The sequence below is a fragment of the Dendrobates tinctorius genome, unplaced genomic scaffold (genome assembly GCF_039654945.1).
Source record: "Dendrobates tinctorius isolate UK_male_01 unplaced genomic scaffold, ASM3965494v1 ptg000423l, whole genome shotgun sequence".
NCBI lineage: Eukaryota > Metazoa > Chordata > Amphibia > Anura > Dendrobatidae > Dendrobates > Dendrobates tinctorius.
The window spans coordinates 812082-827171 of record NW_027362087.1 but is presented as its reverse complement, the minus strand read 5'-3'; the positions used below and the strand labels follow the sequence as shown (position 1 = coordinate 827171).

The 15090-nt window shown below is 47.8% G+C and overlaps 1 protein-coding gene across 2 annotated transcripts in view; it reads right to left on the bottom strand.

The window, feature by feature from the left end:
- LOC141076750 (aldehyde dehydrogenase family 3 member B1-like) overlaps positions 1 to 15090 on the bottom strand; it is a 204298-nt gene that overhangs the window by 183626 nt on the left and 5582 nt on the right. For both annotated transcript variants that reach the window (XM_073564037.1, XM_073564038.1), the window contains exons 2-4: positions 8531 to 8705; positions 3487 to 3597; positions 32 to 152 (exon numbers count right to left, since the gene is read on the bottom strand). In XM_073564037.1, coding sequence (XP_073420138.1) covers positions 32 to 152; positions 3487 to 3597; positions 8531 to 8689 — 391 coding nt within the window. In that variant the 5' untranslated portion in view covers positions 8690 to 8705. The remainder of the gene's footprint in view (positions 1 to 31; positions 153 to 3486; positions 3598 to 8530; positions 8706 to 15090) is intronic.

Here is a 15090-nt window from a genome sequence, read left to right as displayed (position 1 = left end):
AGATGACTACTCTCTACACATGAGGACTCACCTGCTGCAATTGCCCCAACAAGAGGAATGAGAGATAGGTTTATGGGGTAGTTCCATGGAGCCATGACAAGAACAACACCAAATGGATCTTTTCTGATGAAAGCAGAGTCCAGGGAAGTTGCCTGATGGAAGAAAGAGAATGTCAGCAATTATATGATAGCAGGGGGTGGGCATAAGCTGGCCAACAGCAGAATGTTTAGGGCCTGGGCAATCACAAAGGTTGGCATGTACCAGGTCATGATGAGAAGCATCTAGCAGCCTGACACATCTCTACTGGATCATGGTGGTTAGATGGAGGGGTGGGCGAGTGCTCATGGTTGTCAAGGTTCACTGTGATAATTTGGAGTGAGTGAGCACAGTTCTCCTGAGCCATTGTGGTGAGCTGAGACAGGCGAACAAAGCTGTCCTGAGCCATTGTGGTGAGATGGGGACAGGCAAACGCAGCTGTCCTGAGCCATTGTGGTGATCTGGGGACAGGCGAGCGCAGCTGTCCTGAGACATTCTGGTGAGCTGGGGACAAGTGAAGGTAGCTGTCCTGAGCCATTGTGTTGAGCTGGGGACAGGTGAATGCAGCTGTCCTGAGCCATTGTGGTGAGCTGGGGGTGGAGTGAACAGTTAATCTAGATCAGTGCTCCCCAACTCCGGTCCTCAAGAGCCACCAACAGGTCATGTTTTCAGGATTTCCTTAGTATTACCTGGACAGGCAAGAATTCAAATACCTGTGCAAAACTGAGGAAATCCTTAAAACATGACCTGTTGGTGGCTCTTGAGAACTGGAGTTGGGGAACATTGATCTAGATCATGGTGGTAAGCTGGGATAGGCAAGACCATATGTGGTTGTGAGATGAGATTAGGCAAGCACTGCTATTCTAGGTCATGGTAGTGAGCTTTGAGAAAATGGGAAACGTGAAATGTGAAAACTTCCACCTGATGAAGACGGATCCTCCATTGAAACACGCTGTGGTTTAAACCCATCTCTTGTCTGAGTCTCTTTCCTGCGCTCCTAAGACCGTTTTCCATTTTCTCATTGCTCCTATCCTCCATTGGAGGTTTTCGGCTGGAGCTGCGTTGGAGACCTGACATCCTTGTCTGCCCCTGGGTTGCTTCCTAAGCGCTCCTTTATGACCGCTTATCACTGACTCTTATGGTGGTGAGCTTGGTATAGGCAAGCAGTTGTCCTGGGTCATGGTGATAGAGTAGGCACAAGTGATCACAGCTATTCTAAATCATAGTGAGCTGGGTGTGGGTGAACACAGGTGTCCTGCATCATAGTGATCAGATAAGTGAACACAGCTGTCCTGGGTCATGGTGGTGACCTGGTGACAGGTGAACACAGTTGTCTTGGGTCATGGTCATGAGCTGGTGGAAGGCAAGCACAGCTGTCCCGAGTCATGGTGGTGAGCTGGTGGCAGGCAATGACAGCAGTCCCGAGTCATGTTTGAGGAGCTGGGGGTAGGTGAATTCAGCTTTCCTGGATCATAGTGGTGAGTTTGAGGCAGGTGAGGACAGCTCTCATGGGTCATAATGATGACCATGGGGAAGAGAACACAGCTGTCTTGGGTCAGTGTGGTCAGCTGGGTCAGGGAACCAAAGCTGTCCTGGGTCATGGTGGTGAGCTGGAGTCAGGCAAGCACTGCTATTCTAGGTCATTATGGTGAGCTGGGGGTAGGCAAGCACATCTGTCCTTGGTCATGGTGGTGATCATATGGCAGGTGAGCTGGGATGGGCGAACATGGGTGCCCTGAATCATGATGATGAGCTGGGGGCAGGCGAGTACAACTGTACTGGGTCATGGTAATGAGCTGAGAAAAGGAGAGCAAAGCTGTCCTTGGTCATGATTTGGAGCTGAGGGCAGGCAAGCACAACTGTCTTGGGTCATAGTGGAGAGCAGTGGTTAGTTGAGCACAGCTGATCTGGGTCATGTTGCTGAGCAGGGATCAGGTAAGCACTGCTATTCTAGATCTTGATGGTGGACTGGGGACAGCTGTCATGGGTCATGAGGTAAAGTAGGGACAGGTGATCATAGCTATTCTAGGGGTGATCTGGGAGTAGGGGAGCACAGTTGTCCTGGGTCATGGTGGTGAGCTAGGGAAGGAGATCATAACTATTCTTGGTCATGGTCGTGAGCTGGGGTAAAGGTGAGCAAAGCTGTCCAGTGTCATGGTGAATTTTTGTTTAAATTCCCCTGATATTTCCCGTGTGATTTTCAACATTAACTCGCACCATGTCCACTGTCTTAGGCAGAATGCCATTTCTACAAGTAAGCTTATTAAGAACTTCACTCGTCTATAGGTACACTGTAGTATACTCTGTGTGCTGCAGTTCTTTTTGGCCTCTAACCATAATTTGGCTACCAACCTAAGAGTCCAGAACAGAGCAGCAGGTTAGTGCTGCCTCCATCGTGTGTATAGATGCTAAACTGTTGTCAATACTGGGAAAGAAGAGACTTGTCCTTAACCTTTTGTCGGAGCAAACATTTTCCTTTATTGAGTACGCATCCCTTCCTTGATCTGGTATTGACCACTAGTGATATCTGACTACCTCATGTCAGCTATTCTGGAGTCATTCTGGATGCAGGGATCTCCATCAGTGGCAACTCAGGCTATAAAGGTAAACCTTGTTATGTAGTTATGGAGGACAGTGTGACCAGTAGGGAACTGGTATGTGGAGCTGGCGTTGGGTTTGTGGGCTGGGTGGATACATAAAACATCTTCTACCACTGAAGCCTTCAGTCTGCCCTGGACAAAAGCCTGAACACTACTCAATTTTAGCCAAAATTATCAAATTATTCTGACTACCTTGCAGCGAATCCTCAAAAGCAGCATTGAGGAAATTATACAGCAATACTGAACAGTGTAGCAGTAATTCCAGCTCTGGTATAAAACATAAATTAGATGCTACAACATTAAGGACATTTTACAGCATTTCTGAGACCCCCTGTCCTATCCCTCCACTGGCCTCTGTCATCCTCCTCCTCCAGATGCCTATGTCCTTCTCCTGCCAGGTCCCTCTGACCCCCCTCCCTCCAGGCCTCATTGTCCCCTTCCTCCCAGGCTTATCTGTCCCCCTCCGCCTTCCTCCTGGTTCCTGTCTCCATCCTCTTTTCCACAGGCCTCTCTGTCTCGTTCTTTTCTTTCCAACAGGCCCCTTTGTTCTCTCCTCCCTCTAGACCCTTGTGTCCTCCTCCTCCCTCCAGACCACTCTGTCGTCATTCTTCCTCAGACCGTTCTGTCCTCCTCTCTCCAGAATGTTCTCTTCCCATCTTGTTTTATTGCTCCATCATCCTGCGCCCTCTATCTTCTAGCACCACGTTCCCTGTGAGGGCCTATCTCTCCACGTCCCGCAGTGTGGACATGTCCTAGATGAGAGTTGCAGTTGATGTTGCCTCTGATTACAATATGTGGCTCATATACTGAGGTGTCTTGGCGCCCACTTGCTGTAATGTTGTGGACTCACCATGTTCTTGGACACGTACTCATCCTTCATCCAGGAGCTCAGGTTGTTTAGTGCAAGGTTAATCTCACTTTTCAGTAAACTCAGCTCAGAAATCTCCACCTCAAATGGAGGCTGTAAAATGAGAAACAGCATTGAGAAGATCAGTCCCAGGGGCCACATCTGTACAAAGGGGCCCACTGACTACATATTCATAGGGGTCCCTGTACATATACACAAAGGCCCCATTACATGTACACAGGGGCCCCCACACATATACACAAGGACTCCACTACTATACACGGGGGCACAATTACACATGCACAGGAGCCCCATTACACATACACAGCATAATCCTACAAACCACATAATGAACAGAAATAGTGGATTCTACAGAATTGGGGATACTTGGGAGAAGTATTGCAGGCAATTGGATGAGGAATAGAGTTGAGCGAATTTGTTCGGATTCGGTCGTCAAATCTGAATTTGCCATATTTCGTGCCATTTTGTCACCCTATTCGTGCCAAATGTATGTTTAATGATCGGTTCCGAGCATATTCAGTAATTTGTACTCCCATTGATTCTAATGACGTTCGGCTGTGTGCGACGAATATTGCAAAAACAATATTTGCTGCCGATCATATTCAAAACCGAATCTGAACAAATTTGCTCAACTCAGGAACGTACGAATGAGGAGCAGAGAAGGAGGTGTTGGGAGGACCAGAGATTACATGGTGGGAAATATCGATTAGATATGAGATATATGGAGGGGACAGATTATGGACGGCTTTGTCGGTCTGTTCTGTTTCCAACATCTGATTCATAATCTTTATCTGCTTGTTAATGTTTTCAGTGTTTTTGGCTCCATCTAGTAACCAGAGTCATAACCGCAGTGTTATTGTGTTTTACTTTTACTTTGCTGTATTTCCCTCCATTGCTGTGCATCCTGGTAAGTTTTGCAATGCATCCTGGTAGCCTTTTGCAAAGGATTATGGTATTTCCCTCCAGTCCACCATTTTCCTTCATCCTGCATTCAGGAAGCATTTCTCTTCTCCCCTTGTGATAGCATCGCTGGTAAGTATTTATGTTTCCTGTCTCATACTAGCCTGCTTAGTTAGTTCTCCCCTGGTTAGCTATTAGTCCAGATGTTGATTTACATTGTATTATGTATATATGTATTCCCGCTGAATCCAGCATTGATTGTATGCATATATGTTGGTATTGTAGTTTCACCGCGCCAGTGTACCATCACGTTCAATAAAGCACAGATTCAACCTACAGTCTCCTTATTGGACCCCGGTATAGCGGTTTAGCTGCCTGTATAAGCTGCAATGACGTCTGTCTCATTCAGTGAGGACAGAACAGTGAAACAGCGGCCATCCAGCTAGTGGGAACTCAGAGAAAGGACAGCCTTCCATCCTGCAGGGGCCAGTGAAACAGCAGCCATCCAGCTAGTGGGAATTCATGGAAGAGACAGCCTTCCATCTCGCAGGACTGCAGTGAAACAGCGGCCATCCAGCTAGTGGAATTCAGAGAAAAGACAGCCTTCCGTTCTAGTGAGATTCAAGTCACCGGCTACACAGAGACTAATACAGCCACAGCAATCTCTGGACAGCCAAGCATTCCTCCAAGACACCATGTCCCACAAATCACACAGGACAAAATCTGTTACATCTGTCTCCTCAAAGACTGTATCCATCAGCAGCGCGGTCGCCACTGCACGCGCAAATGCTGAAGCCGCCAAAATGCAAGCAAGCTATGCTGAAGAGGAGATGCGACTTAAATTAGAGAAAGCACGCCTTGAAGACCAAGAGAAAAGGTCATGCATACAGTTATGCTTAGAAGGAGATGAGCAAGAGAGAAAGACGCAGTTAGAGAAAGCACGCGTGGATGCCGCCTTAGAGAGCCTAGCAGTAAAAAGTTTCTGGGTGTTAATGGCCTGTATGTTTCTATAAGTCTGGACAGTGGGGGTGACCTGAGCAGCCTGGCAGTTCTTGATAGAGAATGAAAGAAAGTTGTGATCGGAGAGCGGGAGAGGGGAGTTTGTGAAATCATCCACTGCACAAAGCCGAGAGAAGACCAAATCGAGGGAGTTTCCGTCTTCATGCGTTGGAGAATTAGTAAGCTGCGAAAGGCCAAACGAGGAGGTTAGAGATAAAAGGTGAGTAGCAGATGGGGGAGGGGAAAAGCAATGGGGATGTTGAAATCTCCCATGATGAGGGTAGGGATGTCACGAGAGAAAATGTGGAAGCCAAGTGGCAATATGATCCAGGAACCGATGGGAGGGGCCGGGGGGACGATACACCACCGCCACTCGCATGGAGAAGGGGGTGTAGAGTCTGACGGCATGGACCTCAAAAGAAAGGAAGACTAGTGAGGATACTTGAGGGATAACCTGAAAGGTACATTTTGGTGATAGAGGCAGACCAACGCCTCTACCTGCTCTTTTGTCTGATCTTGGGGTATGAGAGAAGTGTAGTCCCCCGTATGAAAGAGCAGCAGCAGCGGTAGTGTTTGACTGCTGGATCCAGGTTTCAGTAAGTGCCAGAAGGTTAAGAGAATTAGAAAGGAAAAAGTCATGAGTGAAGAAGAGTTTGTTACACACTGAGCGAGAATTCCCAGGGGCACAATTAAGAGAGACAGATGGCATGCAGGGAATATTAATAAGATTAGAGGGGTTTCTGAGTGTAGCAGTTGGGGGGTTTGACTTTCTATAACTTGGGGGACCAGGGTTGGGAGCAATGTCTCCTGCGACTAGGAGAAGGAAGATAGCAAGAGTGAGCAGATGGTTGAGTGATTTATGGGAGCGTCTCTTATGTTGAATGGTGGGACTGAATGGATCTGTGCAGTTTAACAATGTGAAAAGAGCGTGAGTGCTATACATAGGAGAGGAAAGGAGTGAGGGGCCGATATGGATGGAGTGTGGAGAGTTAATGCCAGGGCGGTGGATGTGTGTGAATGCAGCGGCCAGGATATAAATTACACACATGCATATGGTATATATTTGTTGTACTCCAAATGTACAGGGAGTAGATGTATATAAATATCTTACCTGTCTCCTGCCCTGTCTAACTGCCATGTTATAACTGCCAGTACTTTGATAAACTGTACTTCGACAAAGTGTGCATAAATGCCTTCCCCAAGCTATGTCTGAATATATAGGAGGCTAAGGCTTAGATTTTTTTTTTTTCTCTCTCTCTCTCTTCTCGTTAATCAATCAAACTAAACTAAGACAGCAGGGCACAATAAAGGTAATTATCAGACAAACCAATGTCCAGGCCTACATGCATCATACATGCATCAACAACAGAGTGCTACGAATTAGGAGATCAGTTCATCCAAAACAATGGCATTACATCCCCACGGACCAAAACCCTGAAGATCATGCAGTTAGAGCAGTTGACACAAGTCGACTAGGAAGCACAACATGGCTCTCAGGACCAAAATTATTGTACACTGAGGAACGTTTTCCAGACACCTTTGAACTTGTGAGAGAGGACTCAGATGTTGAAATCTGCCCTAATGTGTCTACACTTCATACAATGACTCCAGCTACTCTCCTCACCCAGAAAACAGGACTATCCAGTGCCCCTCCAGGAGGATTGGACGTTAAGGACCTCTACAAGCGCCAATGGAGACAGGTACAAAGTCTTGCTAATACATTCTGAGACAGGTGGAGCAAACAATACTTGTCTACCCTGGAGCCACAAAGTGTCAATCTAAAGTGTCAGGCCTAATCTGAGGATTGGTGACCTAGTCCTTGTGAAAGACCGTCAAGCCCATCGGAATCAGTGGCCACTTGGTCTAGTGACCGCAACATTCCCGCGTAAGGATGGCAACGTCCGCAAAGTCGAACTGAGGATGGTCAAAGGGAATGAACTTAAGACATTCTCCAGACCAGTAACTGAGCTGGTCCTATTGTTGTCTTCGGAGAAAAAGAATAGTGACATCTGTTTGATGTCAGACGGGGAGTGTTCTGTCTCTGACATTTAATTCATAATCCCTGATTATCTGCTTGTTAATGTTTTCAGTGCTTTTGGCTCCATCTAGTGACCAGAGTCATAACTGCAGTGAAATTGTATTTTACTTTCACTTTCTAATATTTTTTCCCTCCGTTCGCAATGCATTCTGGTAAGGTTGCAATGCACCCTGGTAGCCTTTTACAAAGGATTATGGTTAGTTCAGCCCCCATTTCCCCTACAGTTCTCCATTTTCCCCTCAGCCTGCATCCTGTAAGCATCTCATTTCTCTTCTCCCCTTGTGAGCGCATCGCTGGTATGTAATCATGCTTCCTGTGTCTAATTTCTGTCCCATATTATCCTGCTTAGTTAGTTTCCTCTGCTCAGCTAGTAGTGCAGATGTTGATTTATTATGTATATATGCATTCCAATGTACCCCATACTGACTGAGTGTATATATGTTTGTATTGTAGTTTCACCGCGCCAATATACCATCACGTTCAATAAAGCACAGATTAAACCCACAGTCTCCTTAGTGGACCCCGGTAAAGCGGTTTAGCTGCCTGTATAGCTACGTGAATTCTGCTTCATTTAGTGAGGACAGGACAGTCATGTAGTCAGACTTCACCCCATTCAATCGATACTTCAACGTTAATATGAGAATGTCATAGATTTTTCTATTATAGCAGCCACTAAAATAAAGTAATTTTCGCGTTCTCTAGGATGGAAATACTGCACTTGTAAAGAGTACAATAAGGAGTATGATCGTATGGACAATATAGCAGGATTATGTTCACGCTGTACACACATTATTAGAGATTTACAGGACTACATTTTGTCATTTTTAATTTGATTTTTTTTATTCTAGCATTGTTATTCTAGCACTACGTAGCCACACAATATCGTTCGTACACCTACAGTATATGTGCTGTGTATCCACATAATACCTTGTGTACTGTTTGGCATCATTATATCGTACAGATATGTGTACAATATGCACTTTATGGTCACACATTCTCTGACTGTATATATTATGGCACTATATACTGTATGTCACCAATAAACACTTGAAGTGAACGTGGACATTGCATTGTGTCGACCTCACACACCTTATTCAGATCTTTCTTCAGACATTCCATTATTTGGCTCCTATTTTCTTCTAGAAATTTGCTCAGAGCTTCCAGCTGTGATATCCGGAATTCTAGGGACCTCGTTCTTCCCTCCCTAAAGCTGCGCCTCAGGTGATTGATTGTCTCAACGTAAGACATTGTTCAACTGCTGGACCTGACAGAAGATAAAGGAAGTTACATTGAGAAACTGTGTATGATCATAGGAATGACTGTGTTGAAATGATGAAGACATCTGCCCTATAGTCCACACCCCATAGTGATATCTGCCCTACAGTCCACACCCCATAGTGATCTCTGCCCTACAGTCCTCACCCCATAGTGATATCTGCCCTATAGTCCACACCCCATAGTGATATCTGCCCTACAGTCCACACCCCATAGTGATATCTGCCCTACAGTCCTCACCCCATAGTGATATCTGCCCTACAGTCCTCACCCCATAGTGATATCTGCCCTACAGTCCACACCCCATAGTGATATCTGCCCTACAGTCCACACCCCATAGTGATATCTGCCCTACAGTCCACACCCCATAGTGTTATCTGTCCTACAGTCCACACCCCATAGTGTTATCTGCCCTACAGTCCACACCCCATAGTGATATCTGCCCTACAGTCCTTACCTCATAGTGATATCTGCCCTACAGTCCACACCCCATAGTGATATCTGCCCTACAGTCCTCACCCCATAGTGATATCTGCCCTACAGTCCTCACCCCATAGTGATATCTGCTCTACAGCCCACACCCCATAGTGATATCTGCCCTACAGTCCACACCCCATAGTGATATCTGCCCTACAGTCCTCACCCCATAGTGATATCTGCCCTACAGTCCACACCCCATAGTGATATCTGCCCTACAGTCCACACCCCATAGTGATATCTGTTCTACAGTCCACACCCCATAGTGATATCTGCCCTACAGTCCACACCCCATAGTGATATCTGCCCTACAGTCCTCACCCCATAGTGCTATCTGCTCTACAGCCCACACCCCATAGTGATATCTGCCCTACAGCCCACACCCCATAGTGATATCTGCCCTACAGTCCACACCCCATAGTGATATCTGTTCTACAGTCCACACCCCATAGTGATATCTGTTCTACAGTCCACACCCCATAGTGATATCTGTTCTACAGTCCACACCCCATAGTGATATCTGTTCTACAGTCCACACCCCATAGTGATATCTGTTCTACAGTCCACACCCCTTATTGATATCTGTTCTACAGTCCACACCCCATAGTGATATCTGTCCTACAGTCCACACCCCATAGTGATATCTGCCCTACAGTCCTCACCCCATAGTGATATCTGCCCTACAGTCCTCACCCCATAGTGATATCTGCTCTACAGCCCACACCCCATAGTGATATCTGCCCTACAGTCCACACCCCACAGTGATATCTGCCCTACAGTCCACACCCCATAGTGATATCTGTTCTACAGTCCACACCCCATAGTGATATCTGTTCTACAGTCCACACCCCATAGTGATATCTGTCCTACAGTCCACACCCCATAGTGATATCTGCCCTACAGTCCTCACCCCATAGTGATATCTGCCCTACAGTCCTCACCCCATAGTGATATCTGCTCTACAGCCCACACCCCATAGTGATATCTGCCCTACAGTCCACACCCCACAGTGATATCTGCCCTACAGTCCACACCCCATAGTGATATCTGCCCTTCAGACCACACCCCATAGTGATATCTGTCCTACAGTCCACACCCCATAGTGATATCTGTTCTACAGTCCACACCCCATAGTGATATCTGTCCTACAGTCCACACCCCATAGTGATATCTGCCCTACAGTCCACACCCCATAGTGATATCTGCCCTACAGTCCTCACCCCATAGTGATATCTGCTCTACAGCCCACACCCCATAGTGATATCTGCCCTACAGTCCTCACCCCACAGTGATATCTGTCCTACAGTCCACACCCCATAGTGATATCTGCCCTTCAGACCACACCCCATAGTGATATCTGTCCTACAGTCCTCACCCCATAGTGATATCTGTCCTACAGTTCACACCCCATAGTGATATCTGTCCTACAGTCCTCACCCCATAGTGATATCTGCCCTATAGTCCACACCCCATAGTGATATCTGCCCTACAGTCCACACCCCATAGTGATATCTGCCCTACAGTCCACACCCCATAGTGATATCTGCCCTACAGTCCTCACCCCATAGTGATATCTGCCCTACAGTCCACACCCCATAGTGATATCTGCCCTACAGTCCACACCCCATAGTGTTATCTGTCCTACAGTCCTTACCTCATAGTGTTATCTGCCCTACAGTCCACACCCCATAGTGATATCTGTCCTACAGTCCTTACCTCATAGTGATATCTGCCCTACAGTCCACACCCCATAGTGATATCTGCCCTACAGTCCTCACCCCATAGTGATATCTGCCCTACAGTCCTCACCCCATAGTGATATCTGCCCTACAGTCCACACCCCATAGTGATATCTGTTCTACAGTCCACACCCCATAGTGATATCTGTCCTACAGTCCACACCCCATAGTGATATCTTCCCTACAGTCCACACCCCATAGTGATATCTGCCCTACACTCCACACCCCATAGTGATATCTGCCCTACACTCCTCACCCCACAGTGATATCTGCCCTACAGTCCTCACCCCACAGTGATATCTGCCCTACAGTCCACACCCCATAGTGATATCTGCCCTACAGTCCTCACCCCATAGTGATATCTGTCCTACAGTCCACACCCCATAGTGATATCTGCCCTACAGTCCACACCCCATAGTGATATCTGCCCTACAGTCCACACCCCATAGTGATATCTGCCCTACAGTCCTCACCCCATAGTGATATCTGCCCTACAGTCCTCACCTCATAGTGATATCTGCTCTACAGCCCACACCCCATAGTGATATCTGCCCTACAGTCCACACCCCATAGTGATATCTGCCCTACAGTCCTCACCCCATAGTGATATCTGCCCTACAGTCCACACCCCATAGTGTTATCTGCCCTACAGTCCACACCCCATAGTGATATCTGTTCTACAGTCCACACCCCATAGTGATATCTGTCCTACAGTCCACACCCCATAGTGATATCTGCCCTACAGTCCTCACCCCATAGTGATATCTGCCCTACAGTCCTCACCCCATAGTGCTATCTGCTCTACAGCCCACACCCCATAGTGATATCTGCCCTACAGTCCTCACCCCATAGTGATATCTGCCCTACAGTCCACACCCCATAGTGATATCTGTTCTACAGTCCACACCCCATAGTGATATCTGTTCTACAGTCCACACCCCATAGTGATATCTGTTCTACAGTCCACACCCCATAGTGATATCTGTTCTACAGTCCACACCCCATAGTGATATCTGTTCTACAGTCCACACCCCTTATTGATATCTGTTCTACAGTCCACACCCCATAGTGATATCTGTCCTACAGTCCACACCCCATAGTGATATCTGCCCTACAGTCCTCACCCCATAGTGATATCTGCCCTACAGTCCTCACCCCATAGTGATATCTGCTCTACAGCCCACACCCCATAGTGATATCTGCCCTACAGTCCACACCCCACAGTGATATCTGCCCTACAGTCCACACCCCATAGTGATATCTGTTCTACAGTCCACACCCCATAGTGATATCTGTTCTACAGTCCACACCCCATAGTGATATCTGTCCTACAGTCCACACCCCATAGTGATATCTGCCCTACAGTCCTCACCCCATAGTGATATCTGCCCTACAGTCCTCACCCCATAGTGATATCTGCTCTACAGCCCACACCCCATAGTGATATCTGCCCTACAGTCCACACCCCACAGTGATATCTGCCCTACAGTCCACACCCCATAGTGATATCTGCCCTTCAGACCACACCCCATAGTGATATCTGTCCTACAGTCCACACCCCATAGTGATATCTGTTCTACAGTCCACACCCCATAGTGATATCTGTCCTACAGTCCACACCCCATAGTGATATCTGCCCTACAGTCCACACCCCATAGTGATATCTGCCCTACAGTCCTCACCCCATAGTGATATCTGCTCTACAGCCCACACCCCATAGTGATATCTGCCCTACAGTCCTCACCCCACAGTGATATCTGTCCTACAGTCCACACCCCATAGTGATATCTGCCCTTCAGACCACACCCCATAGTGATATCTGTCCTACAGTCCTCACCCCATAGTGATATCTGTCCTACAGTTCACACCCCATAGTGATATCTGTCCTACAGTCCTCACCCCATAGTGATATCTGCCCTACAGTCCACACCCCATAGTGATATCTGCCCTACAGTCCTCACCCCATAGTGCTATCTGCCCTACAGTCCACACCCCATAGTGCTATCTGCCCTACAGTCCACACCCCATAGTGCTATCTGCCCTACAGTCCACACCCCATAGTGATATCTGCCCTACAGTCCACACCCCATAGTGATATCTGCCCTACAGTCCACACCCCATAGTGATATCTGCCCTACAGTTCACACCCCATAGTGATATCTGCCCTACAGTCCACACCCCATAGTGATATCTGCCCTACAGTCCACACCCCATAGTGATATCTGCCCTACAGTCCACACCCCATAGTGATATCTGTCCTACAGTCCACACCCCATAGTGATATCTGCCCTACAGTCCACACCCCATAGTGATATCTGCCCTACAGTCCACACCCCATAGTGATATCTGCCCTACAGTCCACACCCCACAGTGATATCTGCCCTACAGTCCACACCCCATAGTGATATCTGCCCTACAGTCCTCACCCCATAGTGATATCTGTCCTACAGTCCACACCCCATAGTGATATCTGCCCTTCAGACCACACCCCATAGTGATATCTGTCCTACAGTCCTCACCCCATAGTGATATCTGTCCTACAGTTCACACCCCATAGTGATATCTGTCCTACAGTCCTCACCCTATAGTGATATCTGCCCTACAGTCCACACCCCATAGTGATATCTGCCCTACAGTCCACACCCCATAGTGATATCTGCCCTACAGTCCACACCCCATAGTGATATCTGCCCTACAGTCCACACCCCATAGTGATATCTGCCCTGCAGTCCACACCCCATAGTGATATCTGCCCTACAGTCCACACCCCATAGTGATATCTGCCCTACAGTCCACACCCCATAGTGATATCTGCCCTACAGTCCACACCCCATAGTGATATCTGCCCTACAGTCCACACCCCATAGTGATATCTGCCCTACAGCCCACACCCTAGTGATATCTGCCCTACAGCCCACACCCCATAGTGATATCTGCCCTACAGCCCACACCCCATAGTGATATCTGCCCTACAGCCCACACCCCATAGTGATATCTGCCCTACAGTCCACACCCCATAGTGATATCTGCCCTACAGCCCACACCCCATAGTGATATCTGCCCTACAGCCCACACCCCATAGTGATATCTGCCCTACAGTCCACACCCCATAGTGATATCTGCCCTACAGTCCTCACCCCATAGTGATATCTGCCCTACAGCCCACACCCCATAGTGATATCTGCCCTACAGTCCACACCCCATAGTGATATCTGCCCTACAGTCCTCACCCCATAGTGATATCTGCCCTACAGTCCACACCCCATAGTGATATCTGCCCTACAGTCCTCACCCCATAGTGATATCTGCCCTACAGTCCACACCCCATAGTGATATCTGCCCTACAGTCCACACCCCATAGTGATATCTGCCCTACAGCCCACACTCCATAGTGATATCTGTCCTACAGCCCACACCCCATAGTGATATCTGCCCTACAGTCCTCACCCCATAGTGATATCTGCCCTACAGTCCACATCCCATAGTGATATCTGCCCTGCAGTCCACACCCCATAGTGATATCTGCCCTACAGTCCACACCCCATAGTGATATCTGCCCTACAGTCCACACCCCATAGTGATATCTGTTCTACAGTCCACACCCCATAGTAATATCTGTCCTACAGTCCACACCCCATAGTGATATCTGCCCTACAGTCCTCACCCCATAGTGATATCTGCCCTACAGTCCTCACCTCATAGTGATATCTGCTCTACAGGCCACACCCCATAGTGATATCTGCCCTACAGTCCACACCCCATAGTGATATCTGCCCTACAGTCCTCACCCCATAGTGATATCTGCCCTACAGTCCACACCCCATAGTGATATCTGCCCTACAGTCCACACCCCATAGTGATATCTGTTCTACAGTCCACACCCCATAGTGATATCTGTCCTACAGTCCACACCCCATAGTGATATCTGCCCTACAGTCCACACCCCATAGTGATATCTGCCCTACAGTCCTCACCCCATAGTGCTATCTGCTCTACAGCCCACACCCCATAGTGATATCTGCCCTACAGTCCTCACCCCATAGTGATATCTGCCCTACAGTCCACACCCCATAGTGATATCTGTTCTACAGTCCACACCCCATAGTGATATCTGTCCTACAGTCCACACCCCATAGTGATATCTGTTCTACAGTCCAC